The sequence below is a fragment of the Lepidochelys kempii genome, chromosome 6 (genome assembly GCF_965140265.1).
Source record: "Lepidochelys kempii isolate rLepKem1 chromosome 6, rLepKem1.hap2, whole genome shotgun sequence".
In the NCBI taxonomy this organism is placed as follows: domain Eukaryota; kingdom Metazoa; phylum Chordata; order Testudines; family Cheloniidae; genus Lepidochelys; species Lepidochelys kempii.
The window spans coordinates 49,011,864-49,038,797 of NC_133261.1; the positions used below are offsets into that span (position 1 = coordinate 49,011,864).

The 26,934-nt window shown below is 42.0% G+C and overlaps 1 protein-coding gene across 6 annotated transcripts in view; it reads right to left on the reverse strand.

Annotated features, from left to right (window-relative positions):
- NAV2 (neuron navigator 2) overlaps positions 1–26,934 on the reverse strand; it is a 679,973-nt gene that overhangs the window by 315,125 nt on the left and 337,914 nt on the right. The window contains exon 1 of one of the 6 annotated variants that reach the window (XM_073347853.1): positions 5,245–5,300. The exons of the other annotated variants lie outside the window; for them this stretch is intronic. Coding sequence (XP_073203954.1) covers positions 5,245–5,274 — 30 coding nt within the window. The 5' untranslated portion in view covers positions 5,275–5,300. Of the gene's footprint in view, positions 1–5,244; positions 5,301–26,934 lie in introns of those variants that run through there. 6 annotated transcript variants of the gene reach the window in all.

Genomic DNA, 26,934 nt, shown 5'->3' on the forward strand with positions numbered 1-26,934 from the left:
ACAGAATGCCACTAGCCATTACCTGCAGCCCCCAACTAAAACCTCTCCAGTGCATCATCAAGGATCTACAACCTATCCTGAAGGATGATCCCTCACTCTCACAGACCTTGGGAGACAGGCCAGTCCTCGCTTACAGACAGCCCCCCAACCTGAAGCAAATACTCACCAGCAATTACATACCACACAACAAAAACACCAACCCAGCCAGGAACCAAACCCTGCAACAAACCCCAGTGCCAACTCTGTCCACATATCTATTCAAGGAACACCATCATAGGACCTAACCACATCAGCCACACCATCGGGGCTTGTTCACCTGCACATCTACCAACATGATATATGCCATCATGTGCCAGCAATGCCCCTCTGCCATGTACATTGGTCAAACCGGACAGTCTCTACGTAAAAGAATAAATGGACACAAATCTGACATCAAGAATTATAACATTCAAAAACATCAATCTCCCTGGTCACTCAATAACAGACCTAAAAGTGGCAATTCTTCAACAAAAAGACACTTCAAAAACAGACTCCAACATGAAACTACAGAACTGGAATTAATTTGCAAACTGGATACCATCAAATTAGGACTGAATAAAGACTGAGAGTGGTTGGGTCATTACAAAACCTAAGCCTAATTTCACCATACTAATTTCGCCCTACTGTTACTCACACCTTCTTGTAGACTGTTTGAAATGGGCTACTCTCATTAACACTACAAAAGTTATTTTTCCTCCCTTGGTAGCCTACTGTTAATTGAATTGTCTTGTTAGACTGACTTCACACTTGGTAAGGCAACTCCCATCTTTTCATGTATTTATACCTGCTCTTGTATTTTCCACTACATGCTTCCGATGAACTGATGAAGTGGGTTCTAGCCCACGAAAGCTTATGCCCAAATAAATTTGTTAGTCTCTAAGGTGCCACAAGGACTCCTCGTTGTTTTTGCTGATACAGACTAACACGGCTACCACTCTGAAACCGGTCCTCCAACAGAAACATTTGTGGTTTGCCCTGGGGCTTAGCCTGGTCATATATAACTTACTCTCCTTTCTGCTCTCAGCTGCTAAATCACATTCAGAGATGGCAAAATATACATTAAACACTTCCTTAACATTATATTTTGTAGTACACAGTTGCAGTTGTTGCTACAGTGATGTGTGATTGCCAAGTGGAGAAGAAGTGGGTGCCACCATCATGAATGGGAGGGGAGGTAGTTCATGTGATTGCAAATGGTAGGGGAAGTGTCTATGGTGACCAGATAGCAAGTATGAAAAATCAGAACAGAGTGCAGGGGTTAATAGGTGCCTATATAAGAAAAAGCCCCAAATATTGGGACTGTCCCTATAAAATCAGGATATCTGGTCACCCTAGAAGTGTTCAGGAAACAATCTATTAAGTTCTAGTCAGTACTAGGTAATAGTTCAAAAATTCCCTGATCCACATTCATAATAGTTTGAGGAACCCAGAGAAAAACAGAAATTCAGGCTTAAACTTGGATGCTATGCATATATATAACATTTTTCATTAATTATTACAATTATATATAACCAGGAGTTTATTCACTGGGTAATTTCAAGGATACCCCAAAGGGAGTACCTGGAGTGAATGATGCTTTGGGTTTGGTTTAATTTTGTATTCACTTAAGTCACCAAGCTGACTCTCAGGTAAATAGTGCTAGTAATATTTTTCCTAATTGTGCCCTTCATGTTTCTTGGGTAAGTATTACTAATGTCTTCTTTGCCTAATTAGCTATTTACCCAAGATATGATAAAGCTTCCCGATCTCCCCAGCACTTACCTTAAAATAAGCATTAAAAATTACAATTGACAAAGAAATATACTTAAAACATATTGAGTCTGACTCTCCCTTGCCTTGCACTTTCTACAAAGTGAGTGCAAAATGTACACACCATTTGGACTGGATAGATATTTTTACACTACTTTGCACAGCTAATGACTCCAAAGGTGCAAGACAGCAGAGAATCAGATCTGTATAATTGTATACATTTAAGGCTTTGCAAAAAATTTCCATTCTCTATTATGTGCAGACACTCTGATGCCACACTGATAGGCATGGCATAAGAAACAGATAGATAAGAACAAAATAGGTACTGCAGCAGTTATATAGATCTTGGATATGAAAGACCCTCCCATAAGGAACAGGCCCTAGTAATACTCACATGCAACTCAGCAGGTATAAGGACAAAGTGTTAAATCATGCTTTGAGTGTCCTGCATTGTATTGCGCTGTAACTGTGGTACTAATTTTATATTTTTTGTATATCAAAAGTTAGATAAATAAGAAAACCCCAGAATTTTGTCAAAAACAAGTCTCGTATGTTACTAAGATATTCATGTGAAAACAACAGACAGAAAAGACAAGCCTCTGAAAGTTTATACAGGCCAAATTTGTCTAAGCACAACATGCTCCCTTTTGGGTCAATCAAGGGGTTGGCAAAGCAACAAAGGCAAAGCCCATGACTCCAACCACCAAAGATGACCTATGGTTTTAGTGATCTTCAAAACAGAGATGTCTGTCCAACTGATGGACTGAAGCAATACACTGAATTTTTTTTCAAAGTTTTCCAGCTGGCAGGGATTCATTTGCCTTATGATTGGAATCTTTTGCCTTTACAAAAGAGTAAACACAGATGCACGGACTCCCTATGGAAACCACAACAAAAGAAGCTGATGTTCCCTACTTCTCAAGGTGCCTGGTTTTTCTGCTTGAGGTGAAATGGTATGCAATGAGCTCAGTAAGAGGAACTTACAGAAAACAAAAAACAACCCCACATAATCAGTATTTTAAATTCACATCAGGAGCTGGATTTGTTGTGATTAATAGGTCAATCTTTCAATAGTTTAGCTCAGCATATTAATCACTAACACAAAATTCTTTGATAGGGGTTCTCATCCATTTTTAGACCTGCAACCCTAAACTTCTTTCTCTTCTGACTCCCATATCCCAGTATGCCCTGTGTGGCATGTATAAGACTCTTATAAGTTGTTTTAACACACTAACTAAATAAAAATTTTAAAATACTGTAATACATAGAGCAAACTCCTGCTGGTCTTACTCACATGAGTTGTCCCTCTGAAGTCAGTGACCTAATTCTGATATCACTAATCACTTTAACATCAGTGTAACTCCATTGATGTTAGTGGAGTTACTCATCCTATACCCTTCTTTTGGCAAGATCAGGAGAACAGTATTGTCAACACCAAATGTTCAAAACTCATGAGTCAGCCTCACAAAAAAATCATGATATTGACTAAAATCATGAGATTATGTAAAAATAATAGATTTGTTCTAGGACTGTTGATTAATTGCAATTAATTCATGCAATTAACGAAAAAATTAATCGTCATTAATTGCAGTTTTAATTGCACTGTTAAACAATAGAATAACAATTGAAATTTATTAAATATTTGTGGATATTTTTCTACATTTTCAAATATATTTATTTCAATTACAACCCAGAATACAAAGTGTGCAGTGCTCACTTTATTATTTTTATTATAAATATTTGCACTGTAAAAGTGATAAAAGAAATAGTATTTTTCAATTCACCTCATACAAGTACCATAATGCAATCTCTTTATCGTGAAAGTGCAACATACAAATGTCGATTTTTTTTTACGTAACTGCACTCAAAAACAAAACAAACAATGTAAAACTTTAGAGCCTACAAGTTATAGAATCGTTAGAATACCAGGGTTGGAAGGGACCTCAGGAGGTCATCTAGTGCAACCCCCTGCTCAAAGCAGGACCAATCCCCAATTTTTGCCCCAAATCCCAAATGGCTCCCTCAAGGATTGAACCCTGGGTTTAGCAGGCCAATTCTCAAACCATTGAGCTATCTGTCTCCCGTCGTCCACTCAGTTCTACTTCTTGTTCAGCCCATTGCTAAGACAAACAAGTTTATTTGCATTTACGGGAGATAATGCTGACCACTTCTTATTTACAATGTCACCAGATAGTGAGAACAGGCATTCGCATGGGACTTGTGTAGCCGGCATTGCAAGGTGTTTACATGCCAGATATGCTAAACATTCATATGCCCCCTCATGCTTCGGTCACCATTCCAGAGGACATGCTTCCATACAGATGACGCTCATTAAAAATATAATGTGTTATTACATTTTTGACTGAACTCCTTGAGGGAGAATACTATGTCTCCTGCTCTGTTTTACCTGCATTCTGCCATATATTTTATGTTATAGCAGTCTAGGACGATGACCCAGGACATGTTGTTCGTTTAACACTTTCACTGCAGATTTGACAAAACGCAAAGAAGGTACCAATGTGAGATTTCTAAAGATAGCTACAGCACTCAACCCAAGGTTTAAGAATCTGAAGTGCCTTCCAAAATTTGAGAGGGACGAGGTGTGGAGCATGCTTTCAGAAGTCTTAAAAGAGCAACGCTCCGATGTGGAAACTACAGAACCCAAACCACCGAAAAAGAAAATCAACCTTCTGCTGGTGCCATCTGACTCAGATGAGGAAAGTAAAAATGCGCCAGTCTGCACTGATTTGGACCGTTATCGAGCAGAACCCCTTATCAGCATGGACGCATGTCTTCTGGAATGGTGGTTGAAGCGTGAAGGGACATCATGGAGTATGAATCTTTAGCACATCTGGCATGTAAATATCTTGTTCTCAGTGTTCTCACTTTCAGGTGACATTGTAAACCAGAAGTGGGCAGCATTATCTCCCGCAAATGTAAACAAACTTGTTTGTCTGAGTGACTGGCTGAACAAGAAGTAGGACTGAGTGGACTTGTAGGCTCTAAAGTTTTACATTGTTTTGGTTTTGATCACAGGGTTTTTTTTGGACATAATTTGTAAGCTCAACTTTCATGATAAAGAGATTGCACTACAGTACTTGTATGAGGTGAATTGAAAAATACTCTTTCTTTTGTTTTTACAGCACAAATATTTGTAATCAAAAATAAAGTGAACACTGTACACTTTATGTTCTGTGTTGTAATTGAAATCAATATACTTGAAAATGTAGAAAACATCCAAAAATATTTAAATAAATGGTATTCTATTATGGTTTAACAGTGCGATTAATTGCGAATCATTTTTTTAATTGCGCAATTAATTGCAATTAATTTTTTTAATCACTTGACAGCCCAAATTTGTTCTTTTAATTTGCCTTCTGCTTTTTGAGCATTTTGGATTCACCTGGGTCATATTTTGAAGCTTTCTCCACACTGCCACGAGGGCTAGAAACTTACCTTTTCTTTAAGAACAAAGGCTGAAATCATCACATATCCACATGACTCCAGCAGCTGGGGCTTTAAGGAAAACAATAATTATCATGAGACTCATGAAAAAATCATTAGAGCTGGCAACACTGAAATAAGCCCTGATACTGCTCCAGGGCCCAGTTCTGCTCCCATTCTACTCACTGGCAAAATACCCACTAATTTGGATGTGCAAAGGATAAAGTCAGAAGAGTAGGAGGATTTAGGCCATAATTCAATTTTTTTTGTAAGTTCTCCAGGCTACATCTATTGTCCAAGTCAGCATTTATGTTCTGTGACAATACATTTTAAAATGTCATCTTTAGAAACTCAATAAAACAAATAATTAACACAATCTCCTGGGAAAGGTCCTGATTTCTACATTCCCCATTCAAGAAAAATAATGACAGCAGCTGTCTACAGCTGTTATCTTCCCAACGAGAAGGGCTGGAAAGGTATTTTCCTTTCAGTGAAAGGTTTATTTCAATGGGGAATGTCATGGCATCCAGAATACAGCTTTATGCTGTACTGTGGGTTTGTGACGCTGAGGCTGCTCTATGGTGATGACGGTAAGAACTGCGCTCTCTCTCTCTCACACACGTATGGCAGTAAGAACGGCTAATAAGCGTAACTTTTTATGAACTTAAGAGTCAGACTGGAGTTCATAAGAAAGGGCCTTGGACCAAAGGGCAAAAGGTTAAGAGAAAAAACCCGACTCCTACAACAGCCATTCAGTTTTCCCGGTTTTCTTCTTCTGTTTCCTCTAACTTATCCACTCATTTTATACTGGAAAAAAGGTCCTGAAACACACACATGGCTGCAATGTAATTAAAGGGCAAATCCTTCCTGTCACACTGTAATATCGAGGTCCCTACATTCAGAAACTGATGGAGTTCTCTTGCATGGGAGGCTGTGAAAGGGGTGCAAACTATGAATCTGACTTCACTAAAGCATCCTGTTTGGCCATATGCAAGGAATTGGGGCAGGGTGACAGTGCTGGAGCTATGGACATGCCCTGGCCATCACCCACCAAAGAGCAAGGAGGTAGATAGTGGTGAGGTGGGATAGCAGCGTCAGGACTCTATAGCAGCCACAGTGTGGTATGAAGACGATCAGCAGCCTGAAGGAAAGATTTCTTCCTCACTGTCAGCTGCGTGTGCAGCCCACTGGAACGCTGACCAACATTTTCAAATTAATTTCAGGGAGATTTGGGGTGGAAGACCCCGCACGCCTACATTCACCCCACAGTGGCAACTCCTGTTCTCTGGGGCTAGCCTGGCTCCCAACTCCAGTCCACTGACTCTTGCCACAACATTCACTACTGAAAAACAGGCCACTGTAGGCTTTTTTACTAAGCATATGAATCTTCAGAAACTTTATTGCCAATGTACAAGGTGGGATCTTTAATCTGAATATGGCTGTTATAGTAAATCTGTACTTTGTAAAAATAATTATACCCTAGATGCAATTCTTTCCCCCACCCTCCCCCATATAAAACTAAAGTTTTAGCAAATGAAATCTATATATTTTAATTTTTTTAATCCTTCACTGTTACTCTAATTCTACTTTTACAAACATGTAAGGTGGAAAGCACTGTCCATATTAACTTTCATTGCAAGTGCCCAGCTTTTTGGGTGTGGAGGGGGAGCACTACAAAAACTGGCTCTTTTCTAAGTGTGTCACAGCATTGTTTGAAAGCTTAGAGGGGAAGTTCGAGCAGGGGGAAATCCCCCAAACCCGTTACAACAACTGTGGCACATAATAGTCTAGTCTCCTGTGGGCTGCAATACTTCGGACTAATTTCAACTGTTGGGTTTAGTGTGTGGGTGCAGGATGGTGTTGATGGCTTGTGATGACTAGATGATCTGGTGGTCCCTTCTAGTCAAAGTCTTTAACTCTGACACTATAAGGGTCAGTATAAATCTCTGGAATCTACTGGCTTGCAGCTTTTCACAAGATTCTGCTATATTCCATGGACTCCATGTGAGAAGAGGCTGTCTTCCTGTCTCTATTAGATTGCCTTCCTTGTGGAAAGGATTGCAGTTTTACTCAATTTGGCAGGAAAGCTTTGTCAAAGGGTGAACACAATGGTAATCGTCTCAGTGTTAACTACCAAGATCCCCATCTTCAAAATAGCCACACAGTCTGAAATGGTCATTAACTTCAAAGTGTGCCTGTTCAAATGCTAAGTACTAAGCTTAATTCTCAAGCCTGGGAAGAACTGAAATACACCCAATTCACTCTAAAACTTCAGGGGCAGGCTATTTTATATTTTAAAACAGATTATCTGTTCAATCTCCTTTGATTTCTCCATTTGCTTTGTGAATACAGAGTACTAAGGTGCTACCTCTTTGGGCTAAGTTTTGTGCGCTAGAACTTTGCTAAATATTAGAGATGGAGGGACTTAGAAATTATTATTTGGACCTTTCCAAAGTATAGAATTCTTGGGAGGTTGAAGATGATGGGCAGTGAAGAGGTAAGAGGACATTTAAAAGAATGAATATGGGAAATATACATTGTTCTCCAAAAACAGTCCACAAGGTTCTGAAAAACCTGCAGAAGTTCTCCAGAGGGGATTCAGTTAAATAAAAAAGCTGTCTCAAAACCCCACTAAATGCAACACCAAAAAGCAGCCAGTGCAGACTGAGAACATAGCTAGAAGATGCTATGCTGAGAAGATGAAGCTAAACAGCAACAAGTGCAGAGAAGATACAGCAAGTCTTCTGAGTGTGCAGACAGAAGCCCACAGCCTTTTCTCCGCCGAGGAAAAGGCAAAGAGGGCAGAGGACTTACCAACAAAAGGCAATAGGAATTCTGCTCCACTTGGGGACAGGCATGATGGAGGTGCAGAACCCCGGCATGGGATAAAAATCTTTCGAATTCCAGGACGGTGAAGTTTGGGGCACGAAGGTGGACTGTGTAGCCAACACCAAGTAGATCACTAACACTATTTGCCTGAGATTTACATACTTCAGCTCCATTTACCAGTGCAAACAGTCATAATGCACCATAAAATGCTCTCAGTGAGGGATGCCAATTTTTGAAATTCGCTGTTTGGGACCACTGTGATTTTCCATCACCATGTCGGGGCATAGCACCGCTATACTTACAGAAGTTATGTCAACTCCAAAGATATTTTAGAACTGCTATCTGAGGACACATGCAAATTGGAATGGGTGACAACCTTACAGGAACAATTCTAAACTAGACAGAGGCAACTTCAGTCCAGCTCAAGTGAGAAAAAGGTTTTAGCAACACACATGGAAGTCAGAATTGTAACTCACCCATCTGCACTGCAGAGATACCGCTCCTCACTTCCAGCAGGTGAAGAAATAACTAGTTTCCAAAATTTTCCTGCTTGTGAGAAGTGAGAGTTAAAACCAATATGGACCAGATTGACACGGGAATCACAGGTCCAGAATCATTACTATTATTGCACTTCAGTAAAGAATTAGTAAAAATTGAACACTATACATGTGTACATAAGATCATCCCATTAATATCTGTCTCTTGAGGCAGTCTAGCGTTGTTTTATTTATCCTATGAATCACAGGTGCCAACTTTTATTTTTCCCTGGATGCTCCGCCCCACTCTGCCCCCTCTCCTGAGGCCCTGCCCTCACTCCACCTCTTCCTGCCCTACTCCGTGCGCTCCCCCAAGACTCCACCCTTGCTCCACCTCTTCCCAATCGGCCCCCAGCCCACCCGCTGCTCTCCACCCTCCCTCTAGCATCTCTAGCCAGCTGCCAAACAGCTGATTGGCAGCCCCATGGAACAGCTGATTGGTGGCCCCACCAAATAGTTGTGGCTGGTAGGTGCTGAGCAGCCCCTATGTTTTTTCTGTGGGTGCTTGAGCCCCAGAGCCCCCATGGAGTTGCCTATGCTATGAATATCTAATCCAGGAGCAGGAGTTTTCCACAAACTCTCATTCCCATATCTGATCCACCAACACACAGAGAAAATTTCTGACAGGACATAACACAATTTCCTCAAACCCACAGATATGTGGAAAACATTCTTCAAAATTACACTTGAAAGATTTTTGCGAACCTTGTGTTTTGATTCATAAAACTCACAGTGCTAAGGGGTGAGGGAGGAGGGCTAGGAAAAGAATAACACATCTGCCTAGGGACTGCTTCCAAAAAATATATTCCAGGCACTACTTTGGAAGTGCACCACCATACTTTCCTTACAGATGCAGGGTTTTCCTGTACAATACAAAGTTAAGGCTCTCTTTGGTTAAGTTGAAACATGCAGATAAGATTACATGAGCTGGAGATCGAAGCTTTGCCATCATGCTAACTGCAGTCTTCATCTGAAACATTTAGGTCAGATATTGTTCCCTTAAGAAGATTACATTGGATAGTTTGAAACTTAAGGAGCAAGTACAATAAAAAGTATGCTTATGTAAGTTTATTCCAATCTACTTTTATTTATGACTGACAGCTCAGTTAAATACCTCATCCTAGGCTTTCAGTATTCGTGATTCACAGAATTAGATCATCAGGAGAGTTCTTATTTTGTTTCATCAGTGCCTTTATTCCACTGCCTGCCATTTAGCTTTAACAATAATCCATCTGAGAAGCCACATACTCTCATACAGCCTATAATAGGAAGCTAAAAATGCACATTGCATTGCCAGCTCTAACGGATATATCTGTTCCCCCACCTTTTGACTGTTGTAGCCAGAGGGAGCAGAACACATGGACTGAATGAGAGAACAGAGTATGTGATCAGAGCTTGGATTTAATAATACCGTTTGTTGAGGCTCCTGGATAACAGAACAAAGGCAGTTGTTAGTGTAAGCATTTCAGAGAGCTTGTATAGTCTTTGGGGCACAATCCTGCAAACATTTTATTCACACAAATAGCTTCTAGTCACGAGAGTAGCCATTTGCAGGATCACATCCCCTGTCTTCTGGAACATTTGTTTGGATAGAGAAAGTTTACACAGCTTGTGCCGAGAAGTATTCCATGGGAAAGAAAACCTATTCAGCCCCTTCCACTCACTTGCCAACTCTCTCCAATGCTTCTACCCTCACTTCCCTCTGGTGCACTAGCAATGCCCCATAAAAGACAAGGAAGTGTTCATTACAAGCAACATTTCTGCTGAGAGAAATTTGTATCAAATTTAATATGTTTGCTTTGGTCCATTATAATTACATGTTACAATCTGGGCCCACTGTAAACAGCATGTGTTGTATTATCACGACCCAATTAATTTTCAGGTACTGCAGGGAACAGGCAAACCTGGGCTGGAAGAAAAGAGACTACAGATGAGAATTACTGTTGGCTTCCATTACAGGAAATGTTACTAATTCAAGTAGTACGTACACACACGTGGACAGAGTGGCTGCTCTGTTTCCTGATGCTGTGGTTGTTTTTTGGTGAAACTGTGACTACTGCTTAACTACAAAGGGCAGAAAGTTAAGGAGTAACTATGCCATCTAGTCAAAACAGCCTCTTACACTGAATAATATATTGTGAACCTTGTTCAGAACAACAAAATAAAAATAACATTTAACATTTGTGGAGGAAGTGAATTCTAATGTGAAGCATTCTATGCAGAAACATTTCAGGTCCTACAAAATCAGGTGTTTAGCATGTTAAGGAACAGGGAAATTGGAGAAAGACTAATTAACAAAAATAAGGAAGAAATTTAATCAAAGGGTGATTACTGCCATAAGTGGTCCCAAGCAATTGTCTCATGGTAGTCATGTGTTGACTCCCACTATGTATCTCTGTTCTTCTGTGTACTGAGATTTTGCTCAGCCACTAGAAACCAGTGTCCTGCTCAGGTGCCAAAAATGTTTCAAACTGTTATGCTTGTTCCACTGACACCATCCTTGAGGCGTCATAGGATCTGTCACCTCCTTTGAAACATCTCTGGGCCATCTTTGAGGAAGATCATTTTTGATGGACTGAATGTGGGTAATGGTATAACAATAAAGGCAATATTATTTTCCATTAAAATGGAGCCCTTCATTCTCAAGGATCAAAAAATGCTGTACAAACTCTGGGCTAAATTCCTGGAAAAACCCTGTTGACTTCAATGGAATTACTACACCAACATACACTTGACCATATATGCCTCACTATTGAATCAGAGGGTAAAGACTGGCAGCTAACTAGACCACAGTGCAACAGAAGGAAGGAGAAATTTTGACCAAACCCCTACAAAAATTGCACAGGGAACTTTAATGTCAATACAGAACAAAGAGCACCTTAGTGTTTAAGGTGCTGTCTTTAGAAGCCCCACACATAGTAACCTACATTGTACTTCACTGAAAAGGTTACTGCAGAACATACATGCAGTTTGTAGGACCTGACAACCTATAGGTTAGACTGCAGAGTAGATTTTTATAACTTTACAGTTTATCTACATTCTTCTACTCAATATACTGCAATAAAGTTTTGTCTAAATTAAAAGGATAACTAAGAGGCAATTAATGTTAAGTACAAAAACTCATAATTTGATAATCATCCACTAACTTAATTAAGATCAGACACTAATCACTTATGAAAATCAAATTTGCTCTGCTAATGGTACTGAACCACACTACTCTGAAGTGAGTCAAGAGATATATGTTAAGTTTGCTTCCACATGCCACCAAAATACGGTTTGTTGTCAGCTTCCAAGGCTGGCTGACATCAAGTTATAATACATTACATCATGTGACAGTTTTCATGCATTACATTAGAAAGGGCACCTTTCGATCTCAGACATACGGTATTCATTTTTCTGTTTTCAAACAAAACAGCAAGTACTTGTGGTCTAATGGTATTTTGCAATTAGAAGATTAGGTATTTGATGAAGCAAATAATTACCAGTATTAAAGCAGATAAAACAATATCAGTTAACAGTAGAATTTTCAAAAGCACTCAGTGTTGTCCTCACTTTGTTCCCACTGACTTCAAGGGGAAGTTAGCGCTTTTGAAACTCCCATCCTTAATGTAAACAAGCAGACAACTCCAGCCTGTGCCCATTATATAGCAATGTCTCAAGTTATGGGACAGCAATGAGTTCTATCTCAGAGTTCACATGCTATGTACCTGAGTCCTGTGGGGATATTTTTTCCACTTTACATTTGCAATTATAATATCAACAGCTGTGAAATAATCGATTGGAATGAGTGCAGGTTATTTTCTCAAGCCAGGAATCATGGAGCTACACTCCATCTCCTCCAAATTCAGGAGGAAACCTCCTCCAGTTTCCTACAGGAACAAGAGTGCCCTACTTCACACAGGAGTACTGGATGATATGCAGAAAGAAAAAAGTGTCTGATATTTAGATCGCCTACTGTGAAACCTTTGAGAAACAATGCTTAATATGCAGAATTTTCCCCAAAAAGTCTTCTTGAGCTACATCCAAAAGGTAAGAAGGCAATCCATAGATGTATTTTGCAAACACTAACTAACAGGTGATAGACTTTCAGGTCACAGGTATTATACTGGGAACCAAAGGGCTAAAAGCAACAGCTGGGCAGCCCTGTTCAGTTCTTTATCTGGAACTGAACAAATGTACCTGAGGTACATCGTGGGAACACAGAAGTTGCCATACTATACACCAATGGTCCATCTAGACTCATGTCCCATCTCCAGCAGTGACTAGTACCAGTTTCACCACAGGAACCACCATAATAAAACCACCATGAAATTTTGCAATAATAAACACAAAGGGGATTTTTCCCCCTAACCTCAGAGTGCTGTGGATTTGTTCGAAAGCAACCATTGGTACAGGTGCATCTTAGGGACAAACTATATACAGTCTTAACCTAGAACCAAAATTCAGCTGCCAAAATCTTCAGTCAGTCTCGCTGCCCATTATAAGAGGACTCCTTGAATTACCAGGATCAACTGGCATAATTCTAACACTAGTTGGCCTACATAGAATCATAGAATATCAGGGTTGGAAGGGACCTCAGGAGGTCATCTAGTCCAACCCCCTGCTCAAAGCAGGACCAATCCCCAATTAAATCATCCCAGCCAGGGCTTTGTCAAGCCTGACCTTAAAAACTTCTAAGGAAGGAGATTCTACCACCTCCCTAGGTAACGCATTCCAGTGTTTCACCACCCTCCTAGTGAAAAAGTTTTTCCTAATATCCAACCTAAACCTCCCCACTGCAACTTGAGACCATTACTCCTTGTCCTGTCCTCTTCAACCACTGAGAATAGTCTAGAACCACCTCTCAGGTAGTTGAAAGCAGCTATCAAATCCCCCCTCATTCTTCTCTTCTGCAGACTAAACAATCCCAGTTCCCTCAGCCTCTCCTCATAAGTCATGTGTTCCAGGCCCCTAATCATTTTTGTTGCCCTTCGCTGGACTCTCTCCAATTTATCCACATCCTTCTTGTAGTGTGGGGCCCAAAACTGGACACAGTACTGCAGATGAGGCCTCACCAATATCAAATAGAGGGGGACGATCACATCCCTCGATCTGCTCGCTATGCCCCTACTTATACATCCCAAAATGCCATTGGCCTTCTTGGCAACAAGGGCACACTGCTGACTCATATCCAGCTTCTCGTCCACTGTAACCCCTAGGTCCTTTTCCGCAGAACTGCTGCCTAGCCATTCGGTCCCTAGTCTGTAGCTGTGCATTGGGTTCTTCCTTCCTAAGTGCAGGACCCTGCACTTATCCTTACTGAACCTCATCAGTTTTCTTTTGGCCCAATCCTCCAATTTGTCTAGGTCCCTCTGTATCCTATCCCTGCCCTCCAGCGTATCTACCACTCCTCCCAGTTTAGTATCATCCGCAAATTTGCTGAGAGTGCAATCCACACCAGTGTTATGAAGATATTGAACAAAACCGGCCCCAGGACCGACCCCTGGGGCACTCCACTTGACACCGGCTGCCAACTAGACAGCCCATACTTCTTTAACTTGCTGACAAGAATACTGTGGGAGACCGTGTCAAAAGCTTTGCTAAAGTCAAGAAACAATACATCCACTGCTTTCCCTTCATCCACAGAACCAGTAATCTCATCATAGAAGGCGATGAGGTACATGAGGTGCTTCTCTCAAATTCACACTGATAGAATGGAACTACTCCCCATCCAACCTGGTAAAATCTCATTCAGCTTCAAAGGACATTAGTAATTTGAGCCTGGGATGGAGGGGGGAACAGAGGCCCTTGGAGGGTTCACTAATTCTTGGAGATTGTCAGTGCTGTCCCCACAAGACAGGAAGCCCATTAAGTATCAGCTTTTCAGCCACAATGGCAAAGTGACAAGGATCTCTTGGCTTCAACTTTGTAATTAGAATTTAGTAACTAGACAGGTCAGAAATGGGTATGGCACCGAGGATCTTTTCCTTTCATGTACAGTTCCTTTCTTGTGCAAAGTGTTACAACAGCTGCAGTTGTCAAAGAGAGAAATGGCCAGTATCAAAAGGGGAAAGAGCAGATCTCTGCCAAGAAGACTGTTAAAAGAGGGGCAAAATGTTTTTTTTACTGATAGACAGTATCTAGAAAGAACTAAGGACATTGCCCTTGGGTAGAGACGAAGTTTACTTCTACTGGAAAAAAAAAATTAAGCCAGCCTGTTTGTCCAGATATGTGCCAGATCTCTATCAAGTTCATGCTAGTTCCTTTCAATACTTTAAAAGGCTAAAAAAACAGCTGATTACACATTAACACACGTGAGTCAGTTCTTCCACATCCCAGCCAGTTTTCCCAGACTTGCTGTTCCTTTGAATCTGAAATTACTTTAAAAAAGATTGACAGGTTGACTGTAGATATTATCAGCACCCAGCCTAAACCCACAGGATTAAATATAATGGAAGTGTTTGCCTATTAAAGGAACACATTTATATACCCACAAACTGATGCTTGTAATTGGTGTCAAGTATCTATCCACTCTGGTGCAACTACACTGTGAACATTAAAGTAAAACTGATCAATCATAATGGCTCATGTGGCTTTCCTTAAAGCCACCAGGTGGCAATAGCAGCCCAGTTAACCAGTGCAGAAGCAGTGAACTCTAGGAAGTATTTATTCTTACCCCATATCCTTCTAAAATAAGGCTCAATTTAATTTGCTAGCAGTTAAACTCTATGTCAGTCTAATTAAGTATAAAAAAGGAAACCATATGACCATAGTTATTGTACTTGGGATTCCAAAGATCTAACCACTTCTGGGCAATAATGAGAATCTTTGAATATAAAGTCCGATTTGGCTAATATCACCGTATCCTGGACTATGTTCAGAATGTTCAGCAATAGTGTGCACATTGTATCAGCCCATTATCAGATGCAGCTTACTCCTCTTCCAAACGGATCCTTCTCTCTGGGCACCAGTGCAAGGGTGGGGGGAACATGGCCCTGCATCATCCCACTCTCTTTTAGGGCACCAGCTGATCCTCTGATGGTAACAGCTGTACACAGGAAGCCATTAGCTCTGCATAACAACATTATCAAACCCGCTAATTTATAGACAATGCCACAAAATCTTATATGCCGATAGATGCTCACTATATATATAGCTCACTATACACACCCTGCTTGTATATAGTGTTCTGGTAACACCTGGGAAGGCAGAGAGGGAACAGTCCAAGAGCTACCAATCTGTGGCCTTCAAGTGGGCTGTGCAAGGGTTATTAAAAAGGCAAATTTGAATGCTTTAGAAGGTATCAGAATGACAGTAACAATGAATCTTACCAGCACAGGGACCAACAATGCACACTGTACCCATAATGCCCTCACCCTGGTCTGGATGAGCCAATTCATCGGGTTGGTCCAGTTCAGACACATTCAGTTGAATTCCAAGATGGATGCCAGTTAGTTCTAGTTGTGGTGGTGTTTCTTTAATAAGATATTAGTCCCAATATACTGGACTGAGACCACCATCACATTTCACACATGCCACTGAATAGATGGCGCAGATCACACAGGCCACCATCAGAGCATAACGTTTCCAGTCCCTACTGATCTGAAATAGGGACAGTGATGTAATGACTTGTCATTTCACATTTTACTACAATTCTATTTTTGAAAAAGATTTAAAAACCAAAAAAATAGTATTTCATTTTGAGTCAAACAAAACGCTTTGTTTGACTCCAAACAATTTCTTTTTTCAATTTTTTGATACAACCAGTGAACCAAAAAACTCAGTGATTCACACAGTTCTGACCACCAGGACCAGGCAGCTTTCTGCAGCATGGGGCAACCTCTAGGGGCACTGTGCCAAAGGGAAAGAGGAGCTAGGGCTAAGTACTTGGCAGAGCCAGTCTCCACCTGCCTGAAACCTTCCTCCATCACATATCCCTGCTATGCCCTGAAAACTGGCTGTTGCTGAGTCCCACTGGGAAGCAACAGGGGGCAAATAAGCTCCCATATATTAGAGAGTTGTTGAAGTTGATCAGACCTGGGAGAGTGCCAAAAATGGCTGAAGAGTTCAACTAGCTGGGAAGAAGGCAGTGTGTGGGGGGGAAATAAGGCAGATGCAGAGCAGGAGACTTCGGGGGCAATTCTGATGCTTTGGGAAGGGCGCATTGCAATGGAGGGGAGGCAGAGACTAAGGAAGGAAGCATTACTGTAAGCAGAAAAAAGTAAGGGGGTGGTGGTGGAAGAGGAGTTGTGAACCAAGTTTTCTTGGCTCCTATCCGTCATCAGAATCCCAAGGCTAAGTACATTCATCCTTGGAAGTCTACAATACAATTTATGGGGGTACAATTTATGTCATTCAGGGATATGCATAAGCCATCCCTCTAAGCAAGAGTTATATTGACCTAAGCGCCAGTGTGGACTGCGCTATGTTGGTGGGAGAGCTTCTCCCACCGACATAGCTACCACCACTCACGGGGGCTGGAGTAATTAAGTCGACGGGAGAGCTCTCTCCGGTCATCTTAGAGCATCTGCACTAGCCATGTTGCAGCTGCACCACTGTAAGCTCTGTAGTGCAGCCATAGTCCCTGGTGCTAAGGGTGGTAGGCAAAACCCATCATGATCTTTTGTTGAAGGAATAGTTCTGTGGCTGAAAGTTACACACTACAACTATTTGACCCAACTTGGTTGGGTTTTTAATACCAATTCCAGTATTGTGTGTAATTTTGTTTATAAAGCTACATTATGATCTAGACTGCAAGATGCATGCCAGCTGATGTTTCTTATTTGTTATAAAAATATTTACTTTACAATCAGCTATATGGCTGCATAATTAATGCTCTGTCCTTGTTAAACCCACTGGCATAGGGAGGAGGAGTAATATCTTCAAAACTTTGCATGAACCTGTAGCTGTGCATCTCCCTCTCAATGATCACAATTGATATCTCCTTCAGAAAAACTAGCCCAGATTCTTAGCTAAGCTACACTCAGTGCGGGACGTGTGTGTGTGTGTTAGTTAATAGGGGCTTTATACCGCAACTTTGCAGCTCCCTAGTTTGTAGACCAGTTTGGTCTTCATTGTTTGAGCTCCAACTTGTACCCACTTGCCTATGACCTCAAAGGACAGTTCTAACAGCTATGGATTGCTGGAACACAGTGGTTCTCCAGCCATAATCCCTCTGCCAGGAGCCATAGAGCAACTGAACTGTCTATAAACAAGGGTAACTGCTTACGCAAAGGAAATCTCCAAGTAGATCAGCACAAATCAGTCAAAATATAGAAGAGAGAAGCACCCTAAGCACATTCTATCTACCTATAGCCTTTTTATATCTATAACCATCCATTCTTTTCTTTTACATTTTTCAGTTCAGGAAAGTGAAAAACAGAATGGTTACTCATCTTTCATAACTGTTATTCTTTAAGATGCGTTGCTCATGTCCATTCCACATTAGGTATGTGCACACCATGGGCACCACTGCTGTGGATTTTCCCCTCAGTGGTATCTGTTGGGCCAGCTCTAACGCCTGCTGGGCTATGCGCTTATGCACCGGTATAAGGGGCCCCACTGGCCACGCACACCCTCCGGTCCTTCTTACCAGTTAACTCTGACACATGGGGGGAAGGGTGTGAGTCACAGAATGGACATGAGCAATGTAGCTCAAAAAACAACAGTTACGAAAGGTTAGTAACTTATTTCTTCAAGCGCTTGCTTATGTCCATTCCATGTTCGGTGAATCACAAGCAGTACCCCAGGAGGTGGGCTCACAGTTCATGGACATGCTGATTGCAACACTGCTCTTCTGAAACTGGTGTCGTCTAGGGCCTGTTGCGTGATGGCGTAGTGGGAAGCAAAGGTATGCACCAACAACCAGGTTGCAGCTCTGCAGATGTCCTGGATTGGGTCCTGCACGAGAAATGCTGCTGACGAAACCTGAGTTCTTCTGGAATGAGTGGTTAAGATGGCCAGAAGCAGGATATTCACCTGCTCATAGAAAGTCTGAATATAGGCGGGTATCCAGAATGACATCCTCCAGGCTGACACAGGAAGCCCTTTGATCCTTTCCACTATTGCTGCGAAGAGTTGCGTGGAATTGCAGAAGGGTTTAGTCCATCTCAATATAAAAAGGAAGGAGAAGCCTGAAGTCCAAGGAGTGAAGCCACCATTCCTCAGAGTTCCTGTGAGGTTTCAGGAAGAAGACTAGTAAGAAAATGGCTTGGTTGTTATGGAATTGTGACACCACCTTTGGAAGGAAGGCCAGGTGGGGGTCGCAGTTGGACCTTGTCCTTAAAGAACACCGTGTAAGGTGGTTCTGACGCAAGGCCTTGATTTCCAAGACCCTTCTGCTGGAGATGATCACCACCAGGAAGGTGACCTTCCAAGAGAGAAGTAGCAGAGGGCATGATGGTAGCAGCTCAAAGGGGGGACCTGTGAGTCTTGACAGAACCAGGTTTAAGTCCCATGTGCGGGGCGGTTGGTTCACAGACCTGAGGATAGAGCCTATCCATCCCCTTGAAAAAACGTACTGTCATCTTGTGGGAGAACACTTGACCTGCCATTCACTGGAGGGTGGAAGGCTGAGATGGCTGCTAAGTGCATCTGAATAGACAAGATGACCAGGCCCTATTGCTTTAAATGGAGCAAATAGTCCAAGATAGAATGAGGGGAGATGGAGATGGACAGAGAACATATTCAGAAGCCCAAAAAGTTAAATGCTTCTACTTGGCCAAGTTGGTAACCCTGGTGGAAGGCCTTCTACTGCCTAGCATGATCTGCCAAACCTGTTCCGAGCAGGCCTGTTCTTCAGGGTTCAGCCATGCGACATCCATGCAGTTAGGTTCAGGGAGGAGAGGTTCAGGTGAAGCAACTGGCTGTGGTCTTGTGAAATCAGGTGCAGACAGAGTGGCAGTGAGAGTGGGGTTGTCATCGAGAGATCCAGGAGCGTGCCAAACCAATGCTGGCACAGCCCCTCCGGAGCTATCAGAATAACTTTTGCCTTTTCCCATTTGATTTTTAGGAGGCCCTTGTGAACCAAGGGGATCGGGGGAAAGGTATAAAGAAGGAGATCCAGCCATGGGAGCAGGAAAGCATCAGAGATGGAGCCTGGGCTGTGTCCGTGCAGCGAACAAAACTAATGGCATTTTCTGTTCTGCCTCGTAGTGAACAGGTCCACTTGAGGAGACCCCCACCTTTGGAAGATGGATCTGGTGACCTCTGGGTGAAGGAACCACTCCTGGGGAGAGAAAAAGGATTTGTTGAGGTGATCCTCCAGTACATTCCAAGTTCATGGGAGATGTGATGCCTCAAGATGAATGGAATGCTTCACGCAGAAGTCCCACAGATGGATGGTCTTCTGACAAAAGGTCAAAGATCGAGCTCCTCCCTACTTGTTGATGTAAAACATGGATGCAGTATTGTCTGTCAGGACCTGCACCACTTCACCTGAAATCTGGGGAAGGAACACTTGGCATGATAAGCGTACCACACTGAACTCCTTGATGTTTATGAGTAGGGAGAGTTCTTCTTGGGCCCAGAGACCCTGAGTCCTGAGATTGTTGAGGTGGGCTCCCCACCCGAGATGTGACGTGTCTGAGACTAAGGCTACTGATGGTTGAGGGGTAACAAAGGGAATCCCCATCATTAACAATCTCAGGTCTTTCCACCAGTCCAGGGAGTCAAGGACCAGTGGAAGGACCGTGAGCACTGAGTCCAAGTGGTGTCTGCTCAGAGAGTAAACTGATGCTCGACATATCTGGAGGGGCCTGAGAGGCAGCCTTGCGTGCTGACTGAACCACGTAAGTAGATGCCGCCATGTGCCCCAGTGTCTTGAGGCAAACCTGAGCTGTTGTGATTGTGTGGGCCATGACCTTGGATATGAAGTCTGACAAAATCTGGAACTGGGCTTCTGGCAGGAAGGTCCTGGCTTGGGTGGAGTTGAGCACTGCCCCAATAAATTCTGTTCTCTGAACTGGAACTAGAGTTGACTTCTGCTCATTTATCAGCAGGCCCAGTGCTCGGAAGGTGGCTCGGACTGTGCTGATGCTATTCTGTACTTAAGCCTGTGACTGACCTTTGATCAGCCAGTCACTGAGGTACAGATAAACTTGTATGCCTCGCCGTCTGAGGAAGTCTGCTATGATTGTCATACATGTAATGAAAACTGAAGGGGCTGCAATAGGCCAAAAGGAAGCATGGTGAATTGGTAAAGGCACTGACCCACTATAAACCTGAGAAATCTTCTCTGGCCATGGAAGATAGAAATGCAAAAGTATGCATCCTTTAAGTCCAGGGCGGCATGCCAGTCTGCTGGATCCAGGGAGGGAATGATGGAGGCCAGGAAGACCATGCAGAACCTTAGCTTTTTGAGATATCTGTTGATGTGATGCAGATCCAAAATGGACTGAAGGCCCCCCTTTGGTCTTTGGGATTAAGAAATACTGGAAGTAAAACCCCTTCCATCCCAAGTCTTGAGGAACCTCCTCCAGAGTCCCCATACGTAGGAGGGATTGCACCTTCTGGATAAGGAGTTGCTCATAAGAAGGGTCCCTGAAGAGGGACAGGGATGGGAGAGAAGGGTGGATAAAAACTGAAGGGTATATCTATCTGACTGTCACTGTACTCAGGACCCAATGGTCTGATGTTCTGAACTATCATGCTGGGCTGAAGAGCGATAGATGGTCCAACAATAAAAGGGGCAGTGGATAAATAAAAGGGGCAGTGACTGGTACAGTGCCCTCAGGTGCACCTTCCAAAGGCCTGCTTGGGCACACCAGAGTATCTCTGAGATGCCCACTGGGAAGCTGAGATGGACAGGAGTGGCTGTCGCCATTTATAACCTCTCCCTTTTCTTTTGTAGGGCTTAAGCATGTGGCTCTAGAGGGTGCCATAGCCAGCCCGATTGATACCATTGAGGGAAAAATCTCCAGCAATGGTGCATGCCGTGTACACACCTAACATGGAATGGTCATGAGCAAGCTCTGGAAGAAGAACAATAGGCTCAGCTACTGCTAGACATTATGTAGGTAGACCCTGTACAAGTCTTTATCGCAGAATGCTGAAAATGGTCTTCAGCCATGATCTATAATGCTGGAATACTTGATAAATGGCATAGTTCGCCATCACTACTGCCAGTCCTGGCCCTTTTCTGAAAAGGGCTCGCCACTTGTGTCTGTGTGGGTTTTTGTAAGCAGCTAGACTATATCCTAATATTTATGAATAAAGCAGTAATATTTCACATTTACTGTAGAGAGCATTCTTCATTCATAAGGTTCCCTAAGCAAGTCTCCTGAAATGCACCTCTCTTTGATATGGAGGGCATCAGCCAACTGGCATACAGAAGGCTGCAGAAGAGTGGGACGAAAATAATGTTTGACCAAATATGATGAGCCAAACTCCTACTCTTACCGAAAGTGCCATGGTTCTTAGTAGACAGGACCCTACTTTTTGAGCTGTATTTTGAAAAACCCACATGCAGCAGATGGCACAACAATTCAACGTATTTCTTCAGGTGGATGAAGGATTGAACATGTGGTAACCTGGATTCTAACCTGTTGTTTAGACCCTTAACCATTCTGTCCATGACAAGAATAATCATTTTAATGGAACTCACCACATCCAGTCAGGATGTATTATTTCCATATGTTATCTGATTGGTTAATATTTATTTAGACCTTAGTATTACTGATTGAGAAGGTAAACAGACTACTAATGACTAGTCACATGATTGCTTTTAGCCAACCACAAACCATGATTTTCTTCTTGTACCAATTTTGTAACACCAGCTACCTACCGCACAGGGTGGTGGCGTGTTTTCATTAATGAACCTTTGTGAAGCACCTGGAGATCATCAAATGCACGGTGCCAAAAAAATGTATAGCATTATTAAAGGAATACTAGGATGCTGCTACTAAAATACTTCATTTTTACTATGCTGCGCAGTTATATTTTTTGTAACCATTCAACATATGCTGTACCAATGTTTGACAGTCCTTAATTTATCATTATCACTGTGCTTTCCACATAACAGTTTATTAGAATAACACTTTCACCCACTGACTCCAATTGAGATACGTATGTTATTCAACTTAAGATTTACATCCATAAACATTGGAAATTCAGCTTAGGTCTGACAGACAAGCTGAAAATTGATTTTAATCACAAGACTAACTGAGGTATTATTTTTTCTCTTCTTGTTCCCTACCTCCATAAATGCAGAAAATGAGTACGAACTGTAGCAGAACACAAGTCAAATACTCCCCCCGCCCCGCCCGAAGGTATATGCTCCAGAGGACTATGCATTCGAGTGGTGGTTGTCAAGTTCTGCAAAACTAAACCTGACCCGAAGAAACCGGATTGATTTTTTTTTTAACTTTAACAATTTCTCTGGTATTTAGTCTCAAGCACAGCATTGCAGGCTACTCACAGCAGCCACAAATTTGTTTGTGTTCTTACTCAACTGTCAGCCTTTTCAATGGAAATCATACATGGCAGAATACCTCTTGAACCTGCACACAAAAAACTCACATAATTGGGGTTTCACTCAGTGTTCAATCGGTTAAAATTGGCAAAAGCTAAACACAAAGTCAACCTGCAGCATACAGAAAGATATACAGTAGCACCAGTTTTTTAGAAATGAAGCTATTTTTAAACCACTGTAGCAGTGGGAGCTGCATAAATTAACATAATTTCAGCCTTCACAAACTGTTTCCAGTATTCGCTGTTACTTTGTATAAATTAATTGTCTACTTATATGTTTCCCTTAATGTGGTCAACCAAAAAATTCATGTGGCAATTTTTGAGCCTTCCCAACCCCCTCCACAGGCCTCCCCATCTTCCACAATTTCAAAGATCTGCTTTTTTCATCCCAGCCCTTCTCTCCGCTTCAGAGTGATGTTATCAAAGGTTTGGATTTCATGGCAAATTTCAGAAGATCTTCATGTGTAACTGGTGGTTTTGTGGGTTGATAACTGCAAGACATCCTGCTATTTTCCCCTATAGTGATATTCTCCTTGTTGGCAGATGGCATCAAAGTGGTGTGCAGATGGTAACCCCCAGCCCACAAGCTTCTCATTACTGTTTGAAATTGCATGTCCAGGTCCTTGGATTCTTATCTTTTCTTCAAATTGTTTTTAGCATTAAAGGACACATTGTTGTTCTCAGGAGACAAGGCCAAAAATAATAGTATCTGTTCTGTTTAAAGCTGGAAACTTTTTCCCCCATACCGCAGAGAAGTGATTATATACCTTGTATCTCCATGCACTTTATTAAAAATCCATAAATTGTTGGTGGAACAGGATTTTAAAACAAATCCCCTTTGTTTTGATTCAAATATTATCTTAAGGCAGAACTGATGCTATGGAGACAGCATACCACACTGGGGAATGAAGCCTTGAGAGACATGCATCCATCGATCATACTTATATAGGCCCCATTACCACAGTATCTGAGCACCTTGCAAGCTTTAATGTATTTACCCTCGTACCACCCCTGAGAGGTAGGGATGTTACAGGTGGGGAACTGTGGCACTGAGAGATCAAGTGACTTGCCCAAGATCACATGGGATGTCTGTGGTGGAACAGGGGATTCAGCCAGGATCTCCTGAGCCTCAAGCTAGTGCCTTGACCCATTGGCTCATCCCTCCTCTCTAAACCTCAGCAACGTGAAGTTCGTAAAAACACAAGATGAGCGTGTCATCAGCACGACTCTTAGTACACTTACTGTGAAGCAGCTTGGATGGCAGGTATGGTTGGATTGGTTTGTCTGACCTCCTGGACAAAAACCAGAAGCCAAGATGTAATTTGTTGCTAAAAATGGTGAGTTAAAAATTTCTGGTGGACAACAGAAATAAAAAGCTAAGAGCTGGAGATCAAAAAGCTAAGACTGGATTCCTGGAAATTTTATATATATGAGGTCTTTCACAAAATAAATTAAACTTTTTTTCTCGACATAAAATAATGTTATTGACAGAACATAAACATCCCAGTGGTATGGTGAGTTAATGCACTTACTAGTCTGTCACATCTCTCAGACTTTATAGATGGAAAGGACCTATGACGTCTATCTCCTTTCTAGAAACCTAGGATCAAATCTGCCATAGGACAAAAGTGTAATGAGTTTTCAGTGGTCTCCCGGTGCCTAACATAGATTTATCCAAATAATAAAACCACCAAACAATTCCACCTAACCTATAGCATTACCTACTCGAATGTTTCACCAAATAGTTTTTATCTGTTTAAAGGACAGGTAAACTCTGCTTACATGTGCTTACTGCCTCTGGAATAACTTTGTGATTTCCTTTCTAAATCTCCAAAATCTTTTGTTTTCTACATCAGAAAATTTGCAAAGTTTTAAGGGAGCTGCATTGGAAATGCATTGCCTGTGACACTAAATAATCTGATGGTATGGAAAAAGGCCATAATTTCATTAAATACAGCCTCACATCTTCCACAGCACACATGCACATTAATGACCATCAGATAATTTACTCCTGCATGCACAAGGTAAGACTAAATGACAGACTGTCTCATCCACAAAGGGCAATTTATCTTGCCTTCATTCATGAAGGAAGATCATAGCAAGTCATCTTCGTAGACGTTTCATTCTCAGGACAAAAAAAAGACAACCAGTCTTTGTTCAAGAGAATTCGCCTTTCTGGTGCTGAGACACGTTTTTCACAATGATACACTAAAATCAGCATTGACATAATTATGCAGATCTTCTAACACAAAGGTTTAAGTGGGTAATAAAAATGCCTACAGTTCAGATCCAGTATAGGATGGCTTGCTTACTTAAAAAGAACACAAAGAATGCTGTTTCTGCCCTATCTTGAATGAAGTTTATTTGGATTTAATGAGGCTCTTTTAACTGAAAACTTAAAATCTTGTTCCCAGAAGAAACTCCGCTGCATGCCTCATTCATTGTGCAACATAATAAAAGACTTCACTAGAAAGAGAAAGCTTCACTGTAGCTGCCTTGGCTAAGCTTTGGCCTCAGTTGCAGAAAAATCTTAAGAAGATGTGTTCGAGGGATACCTTGAATTCTGTTGCACACACGTGGGCCAGCTGCTGAAAGAAGGATGAGAGAATTCTGAAATAACATATAACCAGTTCTAGGGGGCTTCACCTATAATGAGAATATGTTTGTCACAGTCATCTCCTCCCAAGCAGAACCTGGCTGTGACAAGATCTGTTTCAAAGAGGGTGGGTATTAAAAGATTACGTTGCCGCCATACTCCCATTGAGGTTTTGTTAATTATTTAGGGCAGAGTAGAAATTTCCTCAGCTCTTCATGCCGTCACAATGTTCCACTGCTGGCTGCAGAATGCCATGAGCCATGGAATTACTCACCCTCCGCCTTGAAATTTAACTGTTGGACCCAGCGTATATACAGTAATCCATGTGATCCAGGACTGTACACCCGTCCTCCCTCCCGCTAAGCTGACCATCCTTAATTATGTCATGTCTTAATTTAGGGTCTGAACCTGCAAGGTCAATAGGAATTGAATGATGCTCACAGGAGATATTCACCATCTTGCAGTCTCAACCCTTTAGACTAAGATTTTTGAAGCAGGGACCTCGCTGTAAAGCACAACGCACGACTGTGGCATGGTGTAAATAATAATCTCTTCAAATTCTCTAGGCAACTGTGGAGAGAGTGGACAAATAGTTAAAAAATAATGAAGAGTGCCGCCTCAGGGAATACAATCTTGCCGAGTCTTGTGAAGTCTTCTCCTGAAGGAGTTAAGTGTACACCTGCAGCTCTAAATTAACAACACTCTTACAATGATGTGAGGCACTGACCAAACCACATCTACCACCTCAGCCACTGTTGAAAAAGGAGGCAGGAGGACAACTGCAATTGGGGAGAAGTATTGCAACAACATTTACAATTCTGATTTAAAGGGCACTTCCTTCATCCCACCCCCACTACTGCTATTTTGGCTGAAATCGGCGGGGATGGGGACACTGGGGAGAGGGGGTTGCTTTTGAAAATGGATTCATGCAAGTTGCTAAGAACCAGGGCAAAATTATTTAAAATAAAATTATTACTCACAGGGACACTGAACTTTCAAACTTGTCCCTCCTTAATGCTTTGGAATAAATATAAATTGGATCAGTCACTCAGCCAGCCCTTATATGATGACACAGCAACACTGGGCTGGCAGAAGTTGGTGTTGTCATAATGATGGTGCCCAATATCAACGGCTATTTCTCTGCAGCCTTTTGTGTTTCAACTGCAAATTATAGTGCTTTTTCTGCTTTCATTCCACAGTTCAGTGTAAATTCTTCCTCTGCGGAATCCCACAGAACCCAGGAGGCAGGAGTGAGGGTTAAATCTTATATGGTCCACATTGTTGTGGCCAACA